Source organism: Fringilla coelebs (genome assembly GCF_963513975.1).
Source record: "Fringilla coelebs genome assembly, chromosome: 14".
NCBI classification, from domain to species: Eukaryota; Metazoa; Chordata; class Aves; order Passeriformes; family Fringillidae; genus Fringilla; species Fringilla coelebs.
The window spans coordinates 6,531,766-6,551,619 of record NC_140040.1 but is presented as its reverse complement, the minus strand read 5'-3'; the positions used below and the strand labels follow the sequence as shown (position 1 = coordinate 6,551,619).

The 19,854-nt window shown below is 52.1% G+C and overlaps 1 protein-coding gene across 1 annotated transcript in view; it reads right to left on the bottom strand.

Moving 5' to 3' along the window:
- Positions 1 to 1,796: 1,796 nt before the first annotated feature.
- CPNE2 (copine 2) overlaps positions 1,797 to 19,854 on the bottom strand; it is a 37,551-nt gene continuing 19,493 nt past the window's right edge. Inside the window, exons 6-16 of the mRNA XM_084215112.1 lie at positions 19,398 to 19,481; positions 16,301 to 16,390; positions 16,002 to 16,100; positions 15,153 to 15,239; positions 14,906 to 14,965; positions 12,419 to 12,552; positions 11,704 to 11,758; positions 7,429 to 7,480; positions 6,369 to 6,502; positions 3,153 to 3,389; positions 1,797 to 2,291 (exon numbers count right to left, since the gene is read on the bottom strand). Of these exons, the coding sequence (XP_084071238.1) occupies positions 2,184 to 2,291; positions 3,153 to 3,389; positions 6,369 to 6,502; positions 7,429 to 7,480; positions 11,704 to 11,758; positions 12,419 to 12,552; positions 14,906 to 14,965; positions 15,153 to 15,239; positions 16,002 to 16,100; positions 16,301 to 16,390; positions 19,398 to 19,481 (1,140 nt within the window). The 3' untranslated portion in view covers positions 1,797 to 2,183. The remainder of the gene's footprint in view (positions 2,292 to 3,152; positions 3,390 to 6,368; positions 6,503 to 7,428; positions 7,481 to 11,703; positions 11,759 to 12,418; positions 12,553 to 14,905; positions 14,966 to 15,152; positions 15,240 to 16,001; positions 16,101 to 16,300; positions 16,391 to 19,397; positions 19,482 to 19,854) is intronic.

The following is a 19,854-nucleotide window of genomic DNA, read 5'->3' as shown; positions in this document are numbered from 1 at the left end:
ATGCTGGGGCCATTTTCCTGAGTGGTATCTTGCACAGCTGCAGTCAAAATGCCTGATTGAGCCAGAAATTTATAGTGGGAGTTTCCAGCCAATTGTGGCAAATGCAGTAGTGGGCTGCAGGTGAGATGGTGTGTATATTATGGTGTGTATATTGTGGTGTGTGTATGGGGCTGTGCAAGGCCAGGAGGAGACATAATCCAGGAAAAGCTGGTGTGAGGGCCCTCTGCCTTTCTCCTGTTCATAGAAGAATGGAATAGGACACTTGGGGAATGCCTTTGAGTCAGCTCTGCTGTTCTCAGGGCCTGGCTTGTGTAAACAAACTGCAGGGCTGTCCCAGCTCCTCACTCCATCTGTTGGTCCCATTTACCTTTGTACATCAGAAGCCATCTGACATTAAAATACTCCAGTGCCCTGGGAGATGTGCTGGGAAGTGCAGAGTGCATGGGATGGAGGATAAATCAGACCTGAAAAGGGCAGCTGTGGCAGTAACCTTGCCCTGGGCTGCAAAAGCTGGAGATGAGCTCGCTGTGGTTGGCTCCAGCAATTCTCATTTGCTGGTGGATTTAGATAAATCTTTTTGTTATTTTTTAAGAAAAAACCATGACTGCATAGTGTGTACTTCATCCCCTCCCCAGGGACAGCTCAATAAACTGCTCCTTGTCTGTGCTAGTTGTTAAAGTTTCAGCGAGGTGTTAAAAAAACCCGACAAACCCCCACAAACACTCTACTAGCAGAGGAGTTTATGAGTTCCTGCAGCTGCGTGTGAGGTTCTCTTATGGAAATAAAAAAAAAAACCAATTTCCAAAGCCACAGACTTCAATCTGGAAGCTGAGCTGGATGCAGCATTATTTTTAAACAAGCCACCCTTCAAAGGCTGCTTCTCCCTTTGGAAAAGGGTGGTGTTGGTTGTTTATTTTCCCTTCCAGGAGGTTTTGCAAGGCAAATGTTTCTTGGAGCAGTCCCACCTCTCCCAGGGGATGGGGTCTCACCCAGCACTGTGCTCAGAGCCGACTCACTGTGGGACAGCCCGGGGCCATCTCTGTGCTGGTGGCAGCAGTGACAGCCACAAGGTCGCTGGCAGGGAGCACAAGCAGTAGCACACGCCTGTGCAGAAAGGCTTGCAGGCTTTAGATAGGGACAGCAACCTCCAAAGCTTCCATTAATGGGGAGGAGACTCAAGTCAAGTCTACTTGAGTTTGGAGTAGGGCTGGTGATCCCTGCCGGATATTCAGCAGCATCCTCAGCTTCAAAAGACCTTAATCTGGTTAGGAGCAGCATAAAGCAGCAATTAGCACATTGCTGATGAGCAGCTCAAAGGAGCTGCTGGAGAGCAGGATTTCATTACCCAGCCCATCTTCTCCCAGGCAGCAGGGAGCTTTTGTTACTCAGACTTGGAAAATTTTCTGGAGTTGGAGCAGCAGTGAACCATGAAACTCCCTTTGATGGTTTGTTGTGGGGTCACCAGGGTTTTCCCAAGCACACAGACTCAGCTCAGGCAGGCATTAAGGTCCTGCTGCCTTCCCCAGGATATCCACCTTCACTAAATCTCCCTCTGGGATGCTGCCACTGACAGTGTGGGGCCGATCCTGGGCACAGTCAGCAGAGCAGCTGAGGGACCAGGACAGGCCCTGTCAGGGTGACTCCAAACACCCAGCACTGCTGACAGTGTAAGCCACTCCCAGACCCTCCCATCTAGGAGACTCTTGTTTTAAATGTCCAAGTTTCTTTATTAACCTGAGTATAACAAATATAACATGTACACAGTATAAAAATGAACACAGAACCTGACAGGTGTACAGGTACAACACAAATACATGAACTATACAACAACCAGTTCATTGAATGATAATATATTAAGCATTTCATTGCTTGGAAAAAACAAGTTTTGATCATAAAAATTGTATTTTGTACCACTGAAATTATACAAAGTACATTCAATACTGAAAAGTGACTCAACGGAGCAGGACCAAGGCATGGCCTGGCTGCTTAGTGTTACCTTGGGCCAGGACTGTACAAAATGAATCCAGACACTTTGCTGGGATGCGTCTTAAGAACTTAGCAATTAAATTAAGAAGTACAAAGTGTTCCAGGGAGGGTATTCTTCTCTTAAAAGCATGTGGGACGTGCTTTTGGCAGGACCAACAGGCTTCGGCAGCATGCAGAGGGTGCAGCCTGGCACGGCTCTACGCGGGCTCCGAGTTGATGGGTGGCAGGTTTTGGTGCTTGAAGTACTGCACCACTTGCTGGGGCAGCTCTGCCAGCACAGCTTTGGCCAGGGTCTCCTTGGGGACCTGTGAGCCAAAGGGAACCAACAGCAGTGTTAGGACAGCCACAGGGGACTGACTGAGCAAACATGGCTGGGCTGGCCCCAGCTCCAGATCTTGGCATTTCATTTAATACCCCTTAGAGTCTATTGCTAGGCAGCATTTTATACACCAAGGATTATTATATTCTATACTACCCTTCCCTCCAGGAGAGAATTCACTGGTACAGAGGAATAGAACATCCTGGGTGGTGTGAGTGGCAGAAGGTGAAATAGAAAGACACTGATTAATTGCAAAGAAGGGGAAGATAAGCACAAGCTCCATCCTTAGCAATCAATCCCCTGCCAGCAACAGCCTCTGTCCCAGAGTTTTCTCCTGGATGATTGCAATGGATGCATCCCCAGAGGGGATGTGCAGGGCCAGTGCCACCATTGCCCCTTCCTACAGGGGATCAGGGGGCTCCTCCTCAGGACAATTCAGCATGAAGCCCTTGGTGTGTGGCACATCAGGGGTGCTGGATGAGGCCTGAGTGGGAGTCACCAAAACCAGCACAGGGCTGTGGCAAGGGGCGTGAGCCCAGTGCTGCCACACCCTGCTGCAGGAACCCAGATCCTGCACTGAGTCACTGGTTTTTGCTCCACCTGTCTGACCGTGACAGGGAGTGGAGAAACACGGCATGCTCAGGTGGAACCACTACAGAGCTGCAGAACACAGCCGCCCTCCCTGCAGCGCTCATTTGTGTGATCCACAGCACAGCACCCCTGAGGCTGAGACAGAGCAAGACCGGCAAGACAGACTCTCGCCTCTGCCTCTGCCGTGGTTGTTGCACTTGCAGGGTGATTTCCAGGTCTGCCAGCCCCTCTCCTCGGGATCCCTCCCCTCACTCACGTTGCGGAAGTTGCGGAAGGGCACGAACTGCACGATGTCGCGCACGGCCTCCTCGCCGGTGTGGGAGCGCAGCACGCGGCTGTCCCCGTCCAGGAACTCCATGGCCGCAAAGTCAGCGTTGCCCACGCCCACGATGATGATGGACATGGGCAGCTTGGACGCCTGCACCACGGCGTGCCTCGTCTCGTCCATGTCGCTGATCACCCCGTCCGTGATGATGAGGAGGATGAAGTATTGCTGCGGAGGGAGGGCACAGGGTCAGAGCCGGCGGGAGGCCAGCGCACCCTCACACTGCAGCCAGGGCTCGCACATGTCGAGGGGTGGCAGGGCCCCTGGCGGCGTGGGGGTGAGCTTCACCAGCTCCCAGGTCAGCTGGCATCATGCCCTTTAGCAGGATCCAGAAATTCAGGTGTTCCCATTCCCCCTGTTTTGAAAGATCTTCAACAAACAGTGAACCAGCTCTCACTCCAAAATATTTTTCTGAATTTCTGATTTACTGTACTTAATGATGCAAAAAAAAAATCAACTTCTAAAGTGTACGGGATCTCTGTCAGGGCCAGGAGGAATTCAGGGTTAGGACATGAGCCCAGCTGGGAAATGAAATCTCCCTCTGCCTGCACAGAGTGGGGTGTTTTTTGGGGTGCTCCCATCAACATCTCCCTGCTCTGATGGGGAGCATCTCCTGTATTGCACTGCCAGGCTGTGGGGCCATCCCACAGTGCTCAGGGCCTGTCCATCTCCTGTGCAAAGCCATGGCTATGGGATGCACTGAGGGGGATGCTGAGGGTATCAGCGAGCTGGGGGATGACAGAGCAGCAGCATCAGGAGCTGCTCCCCTTCCCTTGGGAAAGGGCTGGTCCTGCAGGGCTGGGGAAGGATGGACAAAGAGATGGACAGATGGTCCTGCTGGACTCAGCTCAGCAAACCTGGAGCATGTGGACCCCCAAAATCCCATCTCCCCTGTCTCCAGAGAAAGTAATGGCTCAATTTTGGCACATTACAGAGCTTGTGTGTGCTGGAGGAATGACGAAAACAAGCACTTAAGAGCATTAAAGCTCTTTGTTTCTCTCCTCATTCTTTCCATTTCCTCTGAAAACCACTAGTGCAGCATCCTGGAAAAGCAAAGGAAGGAGTGCTGCCCCAAGCCTGTTTTCCTGGTCTTCCTCCAGCCCACATTCCCTGAAACCTTCCCTAAGTTTCATCCACTCTTGATGATCTATGGTGCTAAACTCCAAGTACTAACAAGGCTGAGCTTAAACACAACTGAGGACACAGGTGAGGAGATTTTCCCAAGCCAGACCTTTCCCCACTCCAGCTCCTTTTGATGCATTAACCCTGCCTGCACAGCACAGTCCAGGGTTTAATTTTTATCTAAACATGAATTTTTGAGAGCAAAACTTGGTGAAACATAAGTCTGCAGAGCAGGACTGCAACATCTGAGTCTGGAGGACAAGACTAAACTTCAGGAGAGGACCTGCACTGGTCATAACTGGAAGCTGGACTTGGACCTCACCCCATCTTGGAACCAGTACGGGAGGGAGAGCATAAAACCTTGAGGGGAGCAGCTGATAATGACTTTCAGCTGATTCTCCCTTTCCCTGCCTGGCCTCTCTCCTGGAAATATGGAAAAGGGTTATTTCCCTTTGTTCCCTTTTTTTTCTGTGAAATCCGTAACAGGATCTAAGAAAAAAGCTGGAAAGAATGCAGGAAAAGGGGTGGGGAGGCAGAGCTTGTCAAATGTTTATCACAACATGTTGCAGAGGTCAAAAGAAGTAAGAGCTGATGCTGGGGATCAGCCTGAAAGCTCCGGGGCTGTGCAGGGGTGATGAAGCAAGGGACCAGGAGGCACTGCTGGAGAGCATCAGTGGGAGATTCCCCAAGGAGCAGTGGCAGTTTTGGGGGTGTCAGTAAAGGACAGCAGGACAGGGGTGCTGGTGGCACCTCCGGGCTCCAGCTGCAGCACTCAGCCAGGGTGGCACCTCTGCCAAGCCACAATCAAAGCTGCTGGTGCACAGGGACCAGGCTAGGGGGTCCGTCCCACACCAACCAGCAGCACCTGCCTCCTTTCTCCTCTTTCTCTTGTCAAAATGGCTGATCTTTGCATCCACGTGGGCTCTGGGATGATTCCCAGTCCATTTGTTAATGATATCAGCAGGACCTGGAGGGATTAGGCAGCACTGAACAGCATGAGGTAAGAAAAGGGGAGGTTTGGATGCAGGGATCCTGCTGGAAAGGTGAGTTTTAATTCCCCAAAGCTTATTAATCCTTCCCCAAGAGCCAAATGGTGTAACACCCCTCTGTCCCTCCCCCAGCCCCAGAATATTTTAGTCTCCCATCCCTTACGAGCTGAGGGCTGTGTTTGTGATCTATGTTGCTATGGAAAAACTACGAGGATTTTTGGTTTTGTTTGAAATGCTGGGAGCAAGCGAGAGCGGGAGGAAGAGGAGGGCAGGTTCAGGCAGCCCCTGAAGTGCTCAGCACCAGGGGTGGCTTTGATGCACGAGCTGAAGATGGGATGGAAGAGGAGAAGACCCCGGGGGAGTGAGATCCCTCATCAATAACGCTTTGTGCTGCCAAAAAACCACCCGAGCCAAGCCAGGCTTGCCTCTGACGGCACTATTAGTGCCCATTATTTAAAATCTCCCTTGATTAAACTATTAGTGCCAGCAGAGGGGTGCAATTTGCATATGATTAGTGCCTCTGCTCGGTGCTGAGCCCATGGGCTCTCCCTCCCCCACTGACAGTGACACAGAAAATGAAAAAATGAGGAGCGACCTGGATCCGTGCAGAATTAAACCAAATTCAGTATTTCCTTATGCCTGGAGCTGGCATGAGCAACAGCACTCACAGCAAGGCTGGAAAAGGTCCTCGTGGGGAATAGGTTTTAAATGTGATTCTGCTTTGCTCCAGGCAGGAATCAGGGAAGCTTTTACCCCACCATCTCCTGCCATGCAACTGCTGATGCCCAAGCTGGCCAGCAAAAGCCAAGGGCCAGATCTGCCATCCTCCATGGGCAGCCTGCTGCCACAGGGACCCAAGGGAGCTCGATCTTGCAGACTTCAGATGTTCTCCACACCCCTAAGGGCACACCTTGGTCACCACTGGCAAGGCTGGACCCACAGACAAGGGAGAGACATGAAACCCAGCTCAGGCTTTGTGTCCCCCTGCCCAAAGCCATCAGGATTGCCATCAGATCACGGAGTCTCATGGACTTACAGATGCAGTTTCCTGTTGGGTGGCTTGAGCTGCAAAGCGGGCCACGTGGTTGATGATGGGTGAGAAGTTGGTGGGACCATAGAAGCGGATGTGGGGCAGGCAGGCAGAGTATGCTTGGACAATGCCCTCCACACCTTCAGGGAAAGCAGAGAAACAGGCATTACAGAGTGTCACAGCTCAGGACCACAGCAAGGCCAGTGATGAATCATTAGCTCATTCTGCCATAGAGCTGAAGTCAGATCAATTCCCCCCACTTCCTGCTCGGCTCATCCCAAATTTCTGAATATCCAAGCTTTGCTCTTCAGTCACTTTGCAGTGGGTCCTCAGACCTTCTGTGGTAGGGAAGCCCTTGTAGTACCCACAGTCAATGAAAGCATTTCTTAGGATTGTGAAAAAAATCTCAGAATCAGCCAAGGAGGAGGAGCAAAAATAAAAGCAACTCCTGGTCTCTGAACATAACCAAAAAACAGATAGAGGGTCCACGGTAGCCCTAGTATAGATAGTAGCCCTTACCACTTAGGATTTGAGCAGTCCTTCAGCCATCACTGTGAGCAGCTATCAGCTGCCAAATGGAGCATTAAGTCTGAATCCCCCATCTGCTAAGCAGGCCTTGTGTTTCTTGCAGCCTTGCAGGGAGAGCAGACGGCTGGTAGGACACACCAGACAGCAGAGCGAAGGCGGATTTTACACAGTCTGAATCCAGCTGCATCTTACCCTGGGCCTTCCTACACACCCCCAAATTTTCTGTGCTTTCCTCTGAGTGTGCCTTTAGCATGTGCTCTGCTTCACCCTTCATGTCTGTCCCTGAACATGCCTTGAAAAATCCCCGTGATCAGAGAATCATGGAATGATTCAGGTTGGAAGGGACCTTAGAGATCATCTAGTGCCAACCAAGCTGACAGGGGTGGTGATGCCACCCCCACAGAGCAGGTTGCTCAGGGCCTTATCCAACCTGGCCTTGAACACCTCCAGGGATGAAGGAGTTACTGAAGAAATGCAGAGGAAGGACAGAAGGCACTGAAGGCACCTAAGGAGTCCTAAAGGCCTGGTGGATGCTTACCTGAACAGAATGGATTCCTGGGATTGAAGTTAATGGCAAACTCATGGGATACCTGTGGAGAAGAAAAGACCCAAATTAACTTGGAGGGCCAGTGCAGGGCAGGCACCTCACTAACAGTTTAGCTGATGCTGCAGAGCTGGTTTTAGTGTGATGCTCCCCTGGAGCAGAACCAGGTGGTCACAGAGTTATGGTCCACTTAATTTCTGGGTCAGTGACACTTCCCAGCCCCTCTGCTACCCAAACAGCAAACACAAACGTGATCAGGGCTGAGCAGCACTTGAGGATGAACCAGTTCTCCAGTGCCCCCATCATGCAGCCTCCTGAAATTATCACACCAGACATTCACCCAGTTATCAAAGCAGGTCTGTCCACGTGGCTTCCTGCTGGCTGCCCAGAGGGGAAGCAGGCAGAAGGGATGTTCCCAGGCAGCTGTGCCATCTCACCAGTCACTAGGAGAAACTACTTCATCCTGCTGCAGGTTTTAAAGAGAGAAAACTCAAACTCATCACAGGGAGTGCCAGTCCTGGCAGCATCTCCATTCCCATCTCTCTGCACGAGGATGATGCAGCAGGAGGGAAGAAGACACAGAGTGAGCTGTGGTGAAGACCTGGTCTGGCAGGTCAGGTACAACAGCAAACCAGCAGCTGATTAACTTCATCCTCTGGGTCAGCAGGAGGGTGAAAGGCAGCGTGGGAGAGGTGATGTGAAAGCTTGGGTGTGATGGACAGTGAGTCCCAGCACAACCTGAGCTGGTTTTCATTGCCTATGAACCCATCCTTCCACCACAGCACATCCAAGACCCTTTAGCTTTTCCACCACCTCCTTTCAAGCTTTCAGAAGGAGGCAGTTTTGCAAAAAGGCCCTGTGGCCAGAGCAGACAGCCCTCACACCTTGATCCCTGGCTGATGCACTGGACAGCAGCTGCTTTGAAGCTGTCTCTGCCAGCACAGAAAGCTCAGCCCAGCTGCAAGAGTGGGCTCCTGCTTCCAGTACGAACCTTTCTAGTGATAGTGTGGGTCAACAGCCACCCCACATGTGGGGTTAGACATTCCTCACGCTGCTCCCAGCAATTCAGCACTCTAAGAAGCAAATAGACTCTCAGGAGCATCAAGGATGTGCAAGTGCCTCTTCCAGCACCTCTGAGAGTTGAAGGGGTGATTTGAGCCTTCAGGCCACCAGCTCAAGGACTCTGACACAAAAAGCTCCCACCCTGTTCGTGCCAGTGTTACAAAACAAGGATATTGTCTCCCTCTCGGAAGGGTGGAAGATTGCTGAGCTTTCCAGCAAGGGAATTGCTTTGGGACACACAAATTCCCAGTGCTGGCAAAAACGAGTGTCCTGCAGAGCCGTCTGAAGGCAGAGCCCTCCCGAGGCTGCGGATGAACACGCGTCTGATTCAGACTTTCCAATTATGCCGGGCATTGTGTCGAAAGCAGCAGAAACTGTTTTTACAAGAGGCTGTGGGGTGGGAAACAGCAACCAAACAAAACTAAAGTCAATCAAAAGTCTTCCCCAGGCTGCAGAGCTGATGGGCTGCCTGACTGGCGACCAGCCACCGCCTGCTCAGGTCTCCCCAGGGCTGCAGAGCACCACCAGGAACACCCACAGCCACCAGGGCAGGGACAAGCTGAATACATGGCTGTGCTTTGCATGCACCCCTTCTCACAGAGGCCTTCATTTTGGGCAATATACCCAAATGCAGTAACTCAGTTGACTTGTGGTTGTAATGGGCTTGCTTTTCTTTTTTTTTTTAAGATGTTCAAAATTCTGTCGTATTTATAGACAAGGCAGGCAGAAATATTTCCATGTTTTGCTCTGCAAAAGAGGGGTTTCTCTTTCTTTTAAGAAGCAATGAAATGGTTTCAAGCTGTGTTCCTCACTGTCTACAGAGCAGAACCCCTACGTGGCAGAAGTGTTGCAAAACCTCCTCTGGAGTTTTTATGAATTTTACATATATATAAAAATATATATCTATATATACATATCTCCTAAAAAAAATCAACAGAAGGGCTTCAAAACAACAAAAAACCTGAAAGAAAGGATGTAATTCCCTGTTCAGCTTGTACTTTGAAAACAGTTTCTGTGGAGTCCAGCTAAATGTACATGGAGCACCTACAGGTATCCCATTCCCCAGTAACTCACAGGGAGAAACTTTTGAACCACCCCAAAGGGTGAGAACAACCTCACAGAGGGTGCTCTGCCACCCCCAGAAGGAATCCCACCGCTGCCATGATTCAATTTGCCCATAAATATATATATATATGACAAAAGGATGGAAAGCCTTGGAGGTGGCACATCAGCCAAGCCACCAGCTTCCCTCGGCTGATCCCATCTCCCAAACCCAGGTGACTGCCGTGGCTCCAGCATTCAGAATCCCCCTCTCTGCTGCTGCTTTGCCTTTGCTCATCCCCCTGAAAGCACAACCCATCTGCTCCCCTCTGCTGTTCCCTGCTAGGGAACCACTCGAGGCTCTCCACAGAGCTGTTACACGGCAAGATGTTCTTTGACATTTCCAATGCGACTTTTGTGTGTGAAACATCTCGCTCCGACGGGCGCCTGAGAAGCGCTGGGGGAGCCATGGCAACGGGAGCACAAAGCACCATTTATACCTCTTGTATCTCCTGGCAATCTTTGCTTGGGTCTGTGGGTCCCTGATTTCTGTCCACTGTCACACAGGGCGCAGGATCTCATGAAGAGTTGCTGCTTTGGCTTTGAAACTACCTTGATAGCCAAAAAATCATTAATGAGTGAGTGGAGCCAGTGATGCTTAGAGAGAGCTGGGGAGAGAGGAAGCCCCAAGCTGGAGTGGTGCAGGGAGATGACCAGGGATGGTCCCACTGATAACATGAGACAACTGATAGGTCAGGGTGACCTGTAGGCATGGCCCAAGCACCTGGGGAGGAAGAAGCTGCTCCCCACTGGGGTTTATTTGGGCTTAGAGATCATTCTGGGGAAAACAAGGTATTTTTTCTGGCAGCTTTTACAGAGCATCTCCCGGCCCACAGAAGGCTGCAGGAGGCACATCATCCAGCCCTCATCCTCAACCCAGTACCCACCTCCAGTCTTGCCAGAAGGGCTGTTTCCAGCCCAGCAATGCCCTTCCTGTGGACACTGACTCACACTCATGGGCAGCACAACAGGATGCTCTCCATGATGATCCTGAGCACTGTGCCCTTTCCATGCCTACTGCATTTGCCATTCCCATTTTTCTCCCCGAGTAATAAATCCCTGGAAGCAGCTGGCTCTTAGACTTTGGAAGCTGCTTACCTAGATTTTCCCAACAAAAGTGATAAAGTGACAGACCAGAGACATTTGCAGGCCAAGGAGGATGAATCAACTCCAAAGTGCACATGGAGGGATCTCCTTCTGTGGCTGGCAAACAGCAAGAGCTCCCACTTGAGTCACACGAATTCTGGCTCCTGGGAGGGCAGGGAAAAGCACAAAGCCGGAGCAGGCAGGACATCCCCAGCCAAGAGGGCTGGCAGGGATGAGCTTCCCGGCCCAGCTCCCAGCTGCTCTTGACTTACGTGCCCTGCTGTGCTCAGCCCAGAGCACAGCTCCCCTCCCACAGAACACAAAGGGCTCGCTGGGATCCAACCCCAGCCTGGAGCTGGGAACGCCTCAAAACCAGTGAGCAGAAAGAAAATGCACACGAAGGGCGTGAGCAAAGAGCAGCCAGAAGAGCCAGCCAGTAATTAATGATGGTGGTGTCCCAGCACATTGTCTCAGCCACGAGAAGATGCTCCCCATCTGCCAGCCAGGCTGCAGGAACAGCCCCATTCCCTGCCCTCCAGAAGAGCAGGATGTGCAGCTCAGCCCTTGTAGGACCAGTGTCTAATCCTAACCAAAGATCAAGATGGCTTTCTGGGAAAGCTCCTCTGCCTCAGTCCTGCAGGCTCTGCCTGTGCACCATCAAGTCAAGGCTCCCTAGCTCCCAGCCCCCTTCCAGACTTAGCTGCCGTCTGACACATTCATCCAGAGGCCTTTTCCCTTCCCCAGAATTGTTCCTGCCTTCTGCCAGGAAAATGAATCAATGCCTGGCTCTGCCTATTAATGCCAGGGAGCTGCTGCTTTCATGCCAGTGCAGAATGAAGGAACGGGCTGCTTATGCCCCGTCCCTGCCTTGCTGCCCACCCACACTGACACATCTTACCGCCTGAGATTCCACACCTGCCCATTCCCCTTCTCCCTGACCAAGCCCTGGCAGTTCTGCTCCTGCTGAGGCAATATCAGGACAAACCCCTCTCAAACACTCAGGTGGCCACAGCACTTCACCTTCCAGTCTGGCGGGAGCTGGGCGCCAAACCCCAGAGCAGGAAACATCTTGTCCCTAAAGAGAAGGAGGAAAACATATGGGTGTACTGACACACACAAAGCAGGCTTGCACAGCTTCTCCCAAAACATACAGAGCTCTTAAATGGCAGATAAACATTCTCAAGAGAGAACAGATATTCCCCCTTGAATTTGATCTTTAGAGAAAAAGGAGTCCAGCTTTGCTCTGTTTCCCATAGAGACCAGGAGCATCCTCTTGCCCAAACACACACGTCTGTTGCAGGCATGTAACCCTGGAGATTTTAAAAAGTGAGCAATCCATTTTGGTCACAAAAGCCATCACAGTGAGAGCAACAGACTTCTGTTTTGTTTTTCTCTATCAATGTCTGAGATGATATTTTTTTGATATTTTCTCCACTCCTCAGGATGTCTGAGGAACGAGGCAGTCTGGGGTCACAGCTCCGACAGTAAACAACAGCAAGCTGAGAGCACCTGCCCCCAGGATGTTCTACCTCTGCTAACATCCTTCCCCTCCACAGCAGCAGTGGAGGGAGAGGAGAAAGCCTGTCCCAACCCTCTCCTCCTGCATCCTGATGTTTATAACATCCTTAAGGTATTACTTAGCCCTGGATCAAGGCAGATGCATCCCAGGAGCCTCTTGGGAAGCCAGGGAAACATCTGCAAAACAGGGGTGGTGGCAGGAGGGTACAGTGCTTACGAGTCATAGTCCTGGATGATCTGGCCAACAGCCCAGATGGCTGACAGGTACTCGTTTGTCCCCAGGGGGTTGATGTAGTGCAAAGAGGAGGGCTCCTGGGGGTTCCCATTGGAAGCTGTGAAGTCAATCCCAACCTGGAGGGCAAGAGAGATGCAGAAAACCATCCTCTGTTAGCAAATGCCACCAGAGACCTGCCCACCAAGCCTCCATTGCTGTGAGGCCCACACACAGTTCCCTCAAACCTCAAACTTTGGAAAAAGTTCAACAAAATCCATTTCTTCACCTTCCCTGCAAAAAGTTGATTAAATACTACATTAGGCAACGTCATTCACTTTTTCCCCTCCAGTTTTCATCAATGAGCATCACATGAGGTGTCCCCAAGCAGCCCCTGCTCCTGGAGCAAGCCACCACCCCCACCTCCAGCTGAGGACTCTGGCTGCCATCTCCCAGCTGCACAGGAACTGAGCAGCCCCAGGGCCACCAGGGCCACCTGGCTATCTGGATCTCAAGGTCTTTGACCAAAGCATCACAACCCTGAGCAGACCTTTCCCTGCAGGCAGGAGGACCTGCTCTTCACCAGGCTTCCCCAGGGACCAATATATGCTGAGCTCGCAGGGGACTCTGTCAGGGAGGCACTAAATTAGGCTTTCTATTTAAAGGCATTTGTAGAAATGCCTATCTCAGACCCAGATAAATCTGGCCAGGAGAGGAGAGATGCTGAGCCACCCGATTTGATGTGACTGGGAAGGAAGAGCTGGGACCAGGCAGCGTGACTGCACTCCACTTGTTTGCTTTGCAAAGAGGCAAAACCCAAAATAACTCCACTGCCTAAATTGAGCTCAGGGATTTTGAGAGAGACTTTGCTCTGTATCCATAATGGGAGAGGATGAATGGCAGTTTGCCTGAGAAGGGACCTTGGCCTGGCTGGGGCAAGAGGACATCACAGCCCAGGACGTGCCACCACCTTGTGCCAGGGGGGCTGGAAAAACGGCATGGCAGGACAAGGGAACACGATTAAACTGCCAGAGAGGGGGCTTGGATGGGAGATAAGGGAGAAATGTTGCACGATGAGCGTGCTGAGGCACAAGTTGTGCAGGGAAGCTGTGGCTGCCCCATCCCTGGAAGTGCTTAAGGCCAGGCTGGACAAAGCCCTGGGCAAACTGGTCCAATGGAAGTTGCCCTGGGCAAACTGGGCCATGGCAGAGGGGTGGAACAAGATGATCTTTGAAGGCCCTTTCCAACCCAAACCATCCTACGGTTCCATGAAGACCTAACTTCTCTGTAGAACAACTGCATGGCCTCACCAAACCTGTGGTTCACCTCTGGAACACCCCTGCACCCAGCTCTGGCCAAGCCACCATGGCCAGAGAGCAAGAGGGAAACTGAGGCACGGGGCAGGGGCTCAGTGGAGTCAGACAGGCTCATGCAAATGTCATCAGGAGCAGCACTCAGCAATGGGTCAGAGAGGGACTCAGCTGGTCTGCTCCCCACACAGGGCACACAGCTGAGCCCAAACCCCTCTTCTCTGGCTTCAGCCCCCTCTCCCTCGGTGGGGAGGGCACCAGGGGTCCTTCCAAATTGCAGGGGGTGTGTGCAGCATCCTCCTGCCAGCTCAGGTGTGTCTGCAGCATTCCCTTTGGAAACACACCCTTTGGACCAAAGATGCCTTGGCAGGAGGAGGAGGAGCCCTCCAATAACCAGCAGATCTTGAGACGGGGGGAAAATTTCTGCATTCAAACCTAATTCACACCAGAGCTCTGTACTACCAATAAATTCACTGATTTTCTCTTCTATTCACTCTCCAGCACCAAGACCAAAGCACACAGAGGCAGAACAGCACACAAAAAGCTCTCCCAATCATTGCTGTTCCTATGGCAACTCTTCCTCCTCCTCCTACTCTTCCCCCATCATGTTTTCAGAAAAAACAACAAAATACAAACTGATCTAACTGCGAGTGCCTGCAGCTCTCTGGGTACTGCACCAGGAAAGTTTGGAGAAATTGAGAAACCCACTTCTGCATTGTGCTGGTTTCACTCAGGATTGCCATTCTTGCTTATTTACTCCTGACAAGCTGTGGTCCAGCTTGAAAGAAGGAGGAAATGTCAGCAAAAATGCAGAAAACTATCTCTATAACATCCCAAAGCCTCCCATCTGGGTTCAGAATAAGGAGAGCTGCCATTAAAAAAATGAGGGTGGTTAAAGCTTGAAACAGGGAGAGAAGTTGGTGACTTTTTGTAAAGGGTCAGAAGGTCTTTTTGAAAGTCTGGCCTCCAGCCAAAGTCCAGCCAGCTCCCTCCATGCTACTGGATGTACCTCAGCCTCCCCAGAATCCCCAAACCCACATGGTTTAACAGCAAAATGGGCAGCTCCTCACTGTCAGGAGAAGTCACCCCAAACTGGTGCCAAACCTCACACTGAACCTCACTCCCCAGTTCTGCCCATCACATGTGTCACTACTACTGGGCAAAGAGAAGCAAAAATCCTTACAGTGAACATCAGCTGGCAGCCTCCCAGGATGTAGTCCAGGAAGGAGAAATCTCTGGTTATCTGAAAAAAAAAAAAAAACAAAAACAAAAAAAAGAGCAGGGTTTCAGCAATTGTCATCATTGTCATCATTATCCAGGCGATGCAGGCCCTTGGAAACACAGGAGAGGCAGAGGATAAGGGATGGGGGGAGCTGGAGAAGACCCAAGCTCAGCCAGGGCTGAAGGAAACATCTCAGTAACATACTCACTTTGCAGGACTTGACAATGATGATCCCAGAGTTCTTGTAATTCTTTTTCTTCTTTTGCTTTTTGGGGTTAATGCACTCCAGCTCGAGCTGTAACACACGAGACAGACCCTTCTGTGAGAGCTGGGCTGGCTGTGCCACGGGGCTGCAGATGCCAGCAGCAGCACGTCCTGGGGGCAGCCTCCCCCCAGTGCTGAAGAGGAAGATGTTATTGCCAGGCTACAGGCTGCAAATCCAGAGGAACAAGGGGCTCAGTGTGTGCCTCTGGCACTACCACCTTGTGCAGCCCTAGACAGGGCACTTTGGTGCCTTTGTGCCTCAGTTTCCCCAGGCAGGAGACTCAATGCACCACCCATGGTGTTTCACACCTCTCCGTGCCTTGGCCAGGATCTGCTGGCCTGCAATCCTGGTGAACACAGCAGTGCAAAGCTCTGCTGTCCAGGGCTCTTCACAAAGCCCTTCAGCCAGGAGGGATCTGCCAAGGATCCTGGCCAGCACCTCGGGGCAGAACGGGGACAAAACCTTTGGCACAAAACCTGTGTGAGTCGCACTCCTGGGGACCGGGCTGCCCCAGCAGCAAGTCACACCTGCCCTTCTGCCCCCACACCACACAGGGCACCTCCAAATCATGGGTGCTGCTTGGGACACCCAGCAGAGCCTGATTTTCAGCACAGTCAGCTCAGAGGTTTTAGCTACAGCCAGAGCCTGGCTCACTCATGGTGCGGGTGGAAGGAGAAGGGAATTCGGACTTGGCTTCTTCTGAGCACAGATTGAGGGTGCAAGTGCCAAAGTCTACCATCAACCCTGAGCAGCCCCTTCCTCATTCTTCCCCAAAAGCATGTCAGCTCTTACAGGAGAGGCATCTTGGGCTTCACACAACCTGGCCACCGAGGTCTGGAACTCCCCGATGAAGTCGTGTCCCCCATCGCTGTCGTAGTCGTAACACACCACCTGGGGTGGAAGGAGCAAAACCAGCCTCAGAAACAGCAACTACCTCCTGCCAGAGCTGCTGAAGCCCCCAGCCTCTCCTGCTGGAGACCCCAAAGAAGGAATTTTTTGTTGCTTTGGGGTTGTTAATAAGCCAGCCGTGGGGGTTCAGACGTTTAAGAGTCAATCCCAGAGGCTGATCCCCACAGAGGGCTCCCCACTACCTTTATCATCTTCTCCATCTCTCCATCACACAGCGACACCAAAGGCACAGTGAATGGCTTCCAGACAGGGTCCAGTGTGTATTTGATCACCTGCAGGGGGGAGCACAGGATGCTGTTACCATGGGCACACCCACAGGTACAGGAAGCAGGGACACATCTCCAAGAGTGACCCTGAAGCAGCTCCTGGTGGGCCAGGCCAGGCAAGCTGTCTCAGCCCTCCCCTGCCTCCATAATTGAGACACAGCAGCTTCCCCTTCTCAGGCTGCAGCAGGTGTGAGTTAAACCAGGTTTGTTTTCATTGTGCTGGGTGATTTATCCCCCCACGGGAGCAATTAAGGAAATCTGCCTGAGAGAACAGCTGTGGCACACTGGGCAGCAGGGGCACAGCAATGCCTGAGCACGGGCACAGCCACTCACTGCTCAACCTCCAGGCCAGCAGCTACTACTTCTGCCCTCTGCATCCCACTGCTTGCCCCCTGCTCGTTGCTTACAGCCCCCCAGCACCCAAACACAGCCTGAATCCATCTGGGCTCTGACCACTGAGAAGATGGAGCAGCAAGATGCTGCAACCAGCCCTGGAAAGCCAAAACAGCTCAGGGCACATTAAGCTCTCTCGTCTCATCTGTGTAACATCTGCTGCCTGGGCTGGAGAAATATTAATTGATGCTTTTTGACATTTCCTGAGAGAATGCAATTGCTTAGTAGAAATCTAAGCAAACTGGAGCGGGCTCCAGGCACACGCTGTGTACATCAGAGGTGCCTGCAGGGCAGGCAAAGATCCCTTTTCACAAAGGTGTGGTGCACACAAAGAGAGATTCACAGGGATGCTCAGAAAGCCAGGCACAGGCAGCAAATTAACCCTTCCCTGTGCAAGGCACACACAGGGATTCTGGTGTGAAGGACTTTGGATCTTTGCAGCCGGGACAGTCCCTGCACAGAGCAGTGAGGAAGAGATCCATGGCTGCTGCTGTGGGCAAACAGCTGCACAGCACCTGGGACTGGCATCTTGTCTGACAGCCAGGCTCTTCCTGAGAGTGGGGGGAACCTGACACTGCTGAACAGTTCAGCTGAATTTGTAAACGCCTCCTCCAGGAGCCTGGGAGAGCAGGGGGAGCCCACACGTCCCCAGGTGCTGCCCACAGGCTGCCAGGTCACCAGGGTGGGTGGGGGAGGATCCAGAGCTCCAGCTGAGCCTTCACATCTGTGCTTGGACAACAAGCTGCAGCAGTGCACCCATCCTGCCCTGTCTGCTGGGGCAGCAGAAATGCCAGCACCACCCTGAATGCTGGTTCTGTTCCTGCACTGGAAGCTGCAAGAATGGAGAATTTTATTGCTTCATATCCAGCCTCAAAGCACAAAGATGGTCACAGCATCACAGAATGGTTTGGGTTGGAAGGGGCCTCAAAGGTCATCCAGTTCCAATCCCCCACCGTGGGCAGGGACACCTTCCACTGGACCAGGCTGCTTCAAAACCCATCCAACCTGGCCTTGGACACTGCCAGGGATGGGTCACCTACTGTGGTACCCCTCTCAGGGCAGCTGATGTATGCAGGCCTGGTAAGGTGGAGGCTGTTGGAGCACCCATTACTTGAAAGAAAACTTGTCTAGACCTTGATCCAGGGAGACAGAACACTGGGCAGCAGCTCAGAGGAAACACCAGTACAGACACCTGCTCCCCACAAAGCTGACACACTTTCAGACATGCCAGCAGTGGCTGGTGCACAGTCACCTTCCCATGCCTCTTCCAGAAGGAAGGGCTGGGGGCCACTCCAAACCCCCACATCTGAGAAACACATCTTGTTGAGTCAAAGCCCAGCTACACACACTGAATCACGAGGGAAAAAACACGTAAGGTCCCAGCCTGCTCCCACAGAAACACAGGAGAAATACCAAGGTTGATGTGAGCTGAATATGCATGGAAAGGTGTGTGGGAAAGCACCAAAAAATAAACAGCAGAGCTGAGCTGTAAGGATGGCCTGCACTGGTACCACAGGACACAAGGCATTACCCACATGCTGGTGCTCACGTGCGTGTGGGTGTGTGAGCGAAGGAAATCCTCACGGACTTTGCACAGAAGTGGTAAAACCAAACATATGGAGAGACTTTGTAAACAAACACCACTTCCCCCTTCCACCTGAGCTCCCCCTGTGCTTGGTTACAGCAGTTTCCTGTGATGGTACAGCTCCTTAGCCAGGCTTTGAGGGGACAAGGAAAGGGATGGAGAAAGAAGGGGGTGAGGTGGGGTGAGATGGACCTCTCTTGCTCTGCCATGGAAGCTGCTGTGAGTCCCCCCCACCAGTGATTCCCCCTCCTCTCTCTGCCAGCTGCCAGGAACTATGTGCAAACAAAAAAGAGCCATGAAACAAGCTCTGAGGAGAAGAAAGAAAGCAGTTGAAAAGTACTTATTAGTCCATTGTTAAAGCAAAATCCAGCCCTTTTCTCCCTGCCTATGCTGTGCCTGGTCTTCCTAACACCACTGGCTTCAGCAGCTTGAGAACAGGACCAGCTCAGATCAAATGACCACAGCAGGTATAAATGAGGGAGAGGAGGGGTCAGCTGGCCCTGCTCAGACCCACCAAGACCCTGGTACAGCTCTGTGCCTGCCTGGCTGTGGCTCATGAGAGACACAAGGCTGGGTGCTCATGCACTGAAACTGGAGGTGCCTCAACACCCAGCTTAGCTGGAGGTGTGGCAAAAGCTCATTTTAACTTTCCCCACCTCACACCACCTCCCTCCACCATCTCCCCAGGGCACAGCTCATCCTGATGCTCCTAAAAGTGGAGGGAGAGCGGCCCAGAGCTCAGTCTAAACCCAGGGTGAGACTGGAGATTATCACAGGCTTCAAGACCATCTCCCTCTCTACATGTTAGATACAGCAGGGCACAGAAAAGATTTCAGGACTTTGCTGCCCCAGTGAACCTTCATCTGCTGGAGTCCAGCAGCCTCAACTGGACACCAGGAAGCAAGCTGTAAGGTCTTGAAACCCCTGGATCCCACCCTGCTCTAGAGGCAATGGATGAGATAACACCATGAAGGGCAAGGGGGGCTGCTGTGAGGATGGAGGTGTCTCAGCAGCTCAGGCTGGAGTTTTGCTCACCTCTGTTCTGTGAACCAGCATCCACTTCCCATCATCACCTGGTTTATAAAACTCCAAGAAGGGGTCTGACTTCCCAAAAAGGTCCTGGAAGGAGAAGAACAGGATGGGTTACGTGGTCCAAGAGAGATGTTTCTGTGTCACTGCCAGCCCTGCAGACACTCTCCTGTCCTCGTGGGGCCAGCTCAGGCACGCTGGCAAACAGGCAGCACCCACAGGCAGTGTCCTGCCCACCTCCCTGTCCTGGTGTGTGAATCCCCTCGATTTCCCCAGCACATTTTGTGAGGTGGGTGTGTTGGCACCCCAGCGTGAGCCTGTACCCAACAAGCTCTCTGGACACAGATGCCACGGAAAACGAGCCCAGCTGGGAGGCAGCTGCCTCTGGGCTTGGAAAAACATCCAAAGCCTCAGAGGAAAAACAGAATTTTGAAGTGCATGTCTTGGGGGAGAAAGGAAGAAA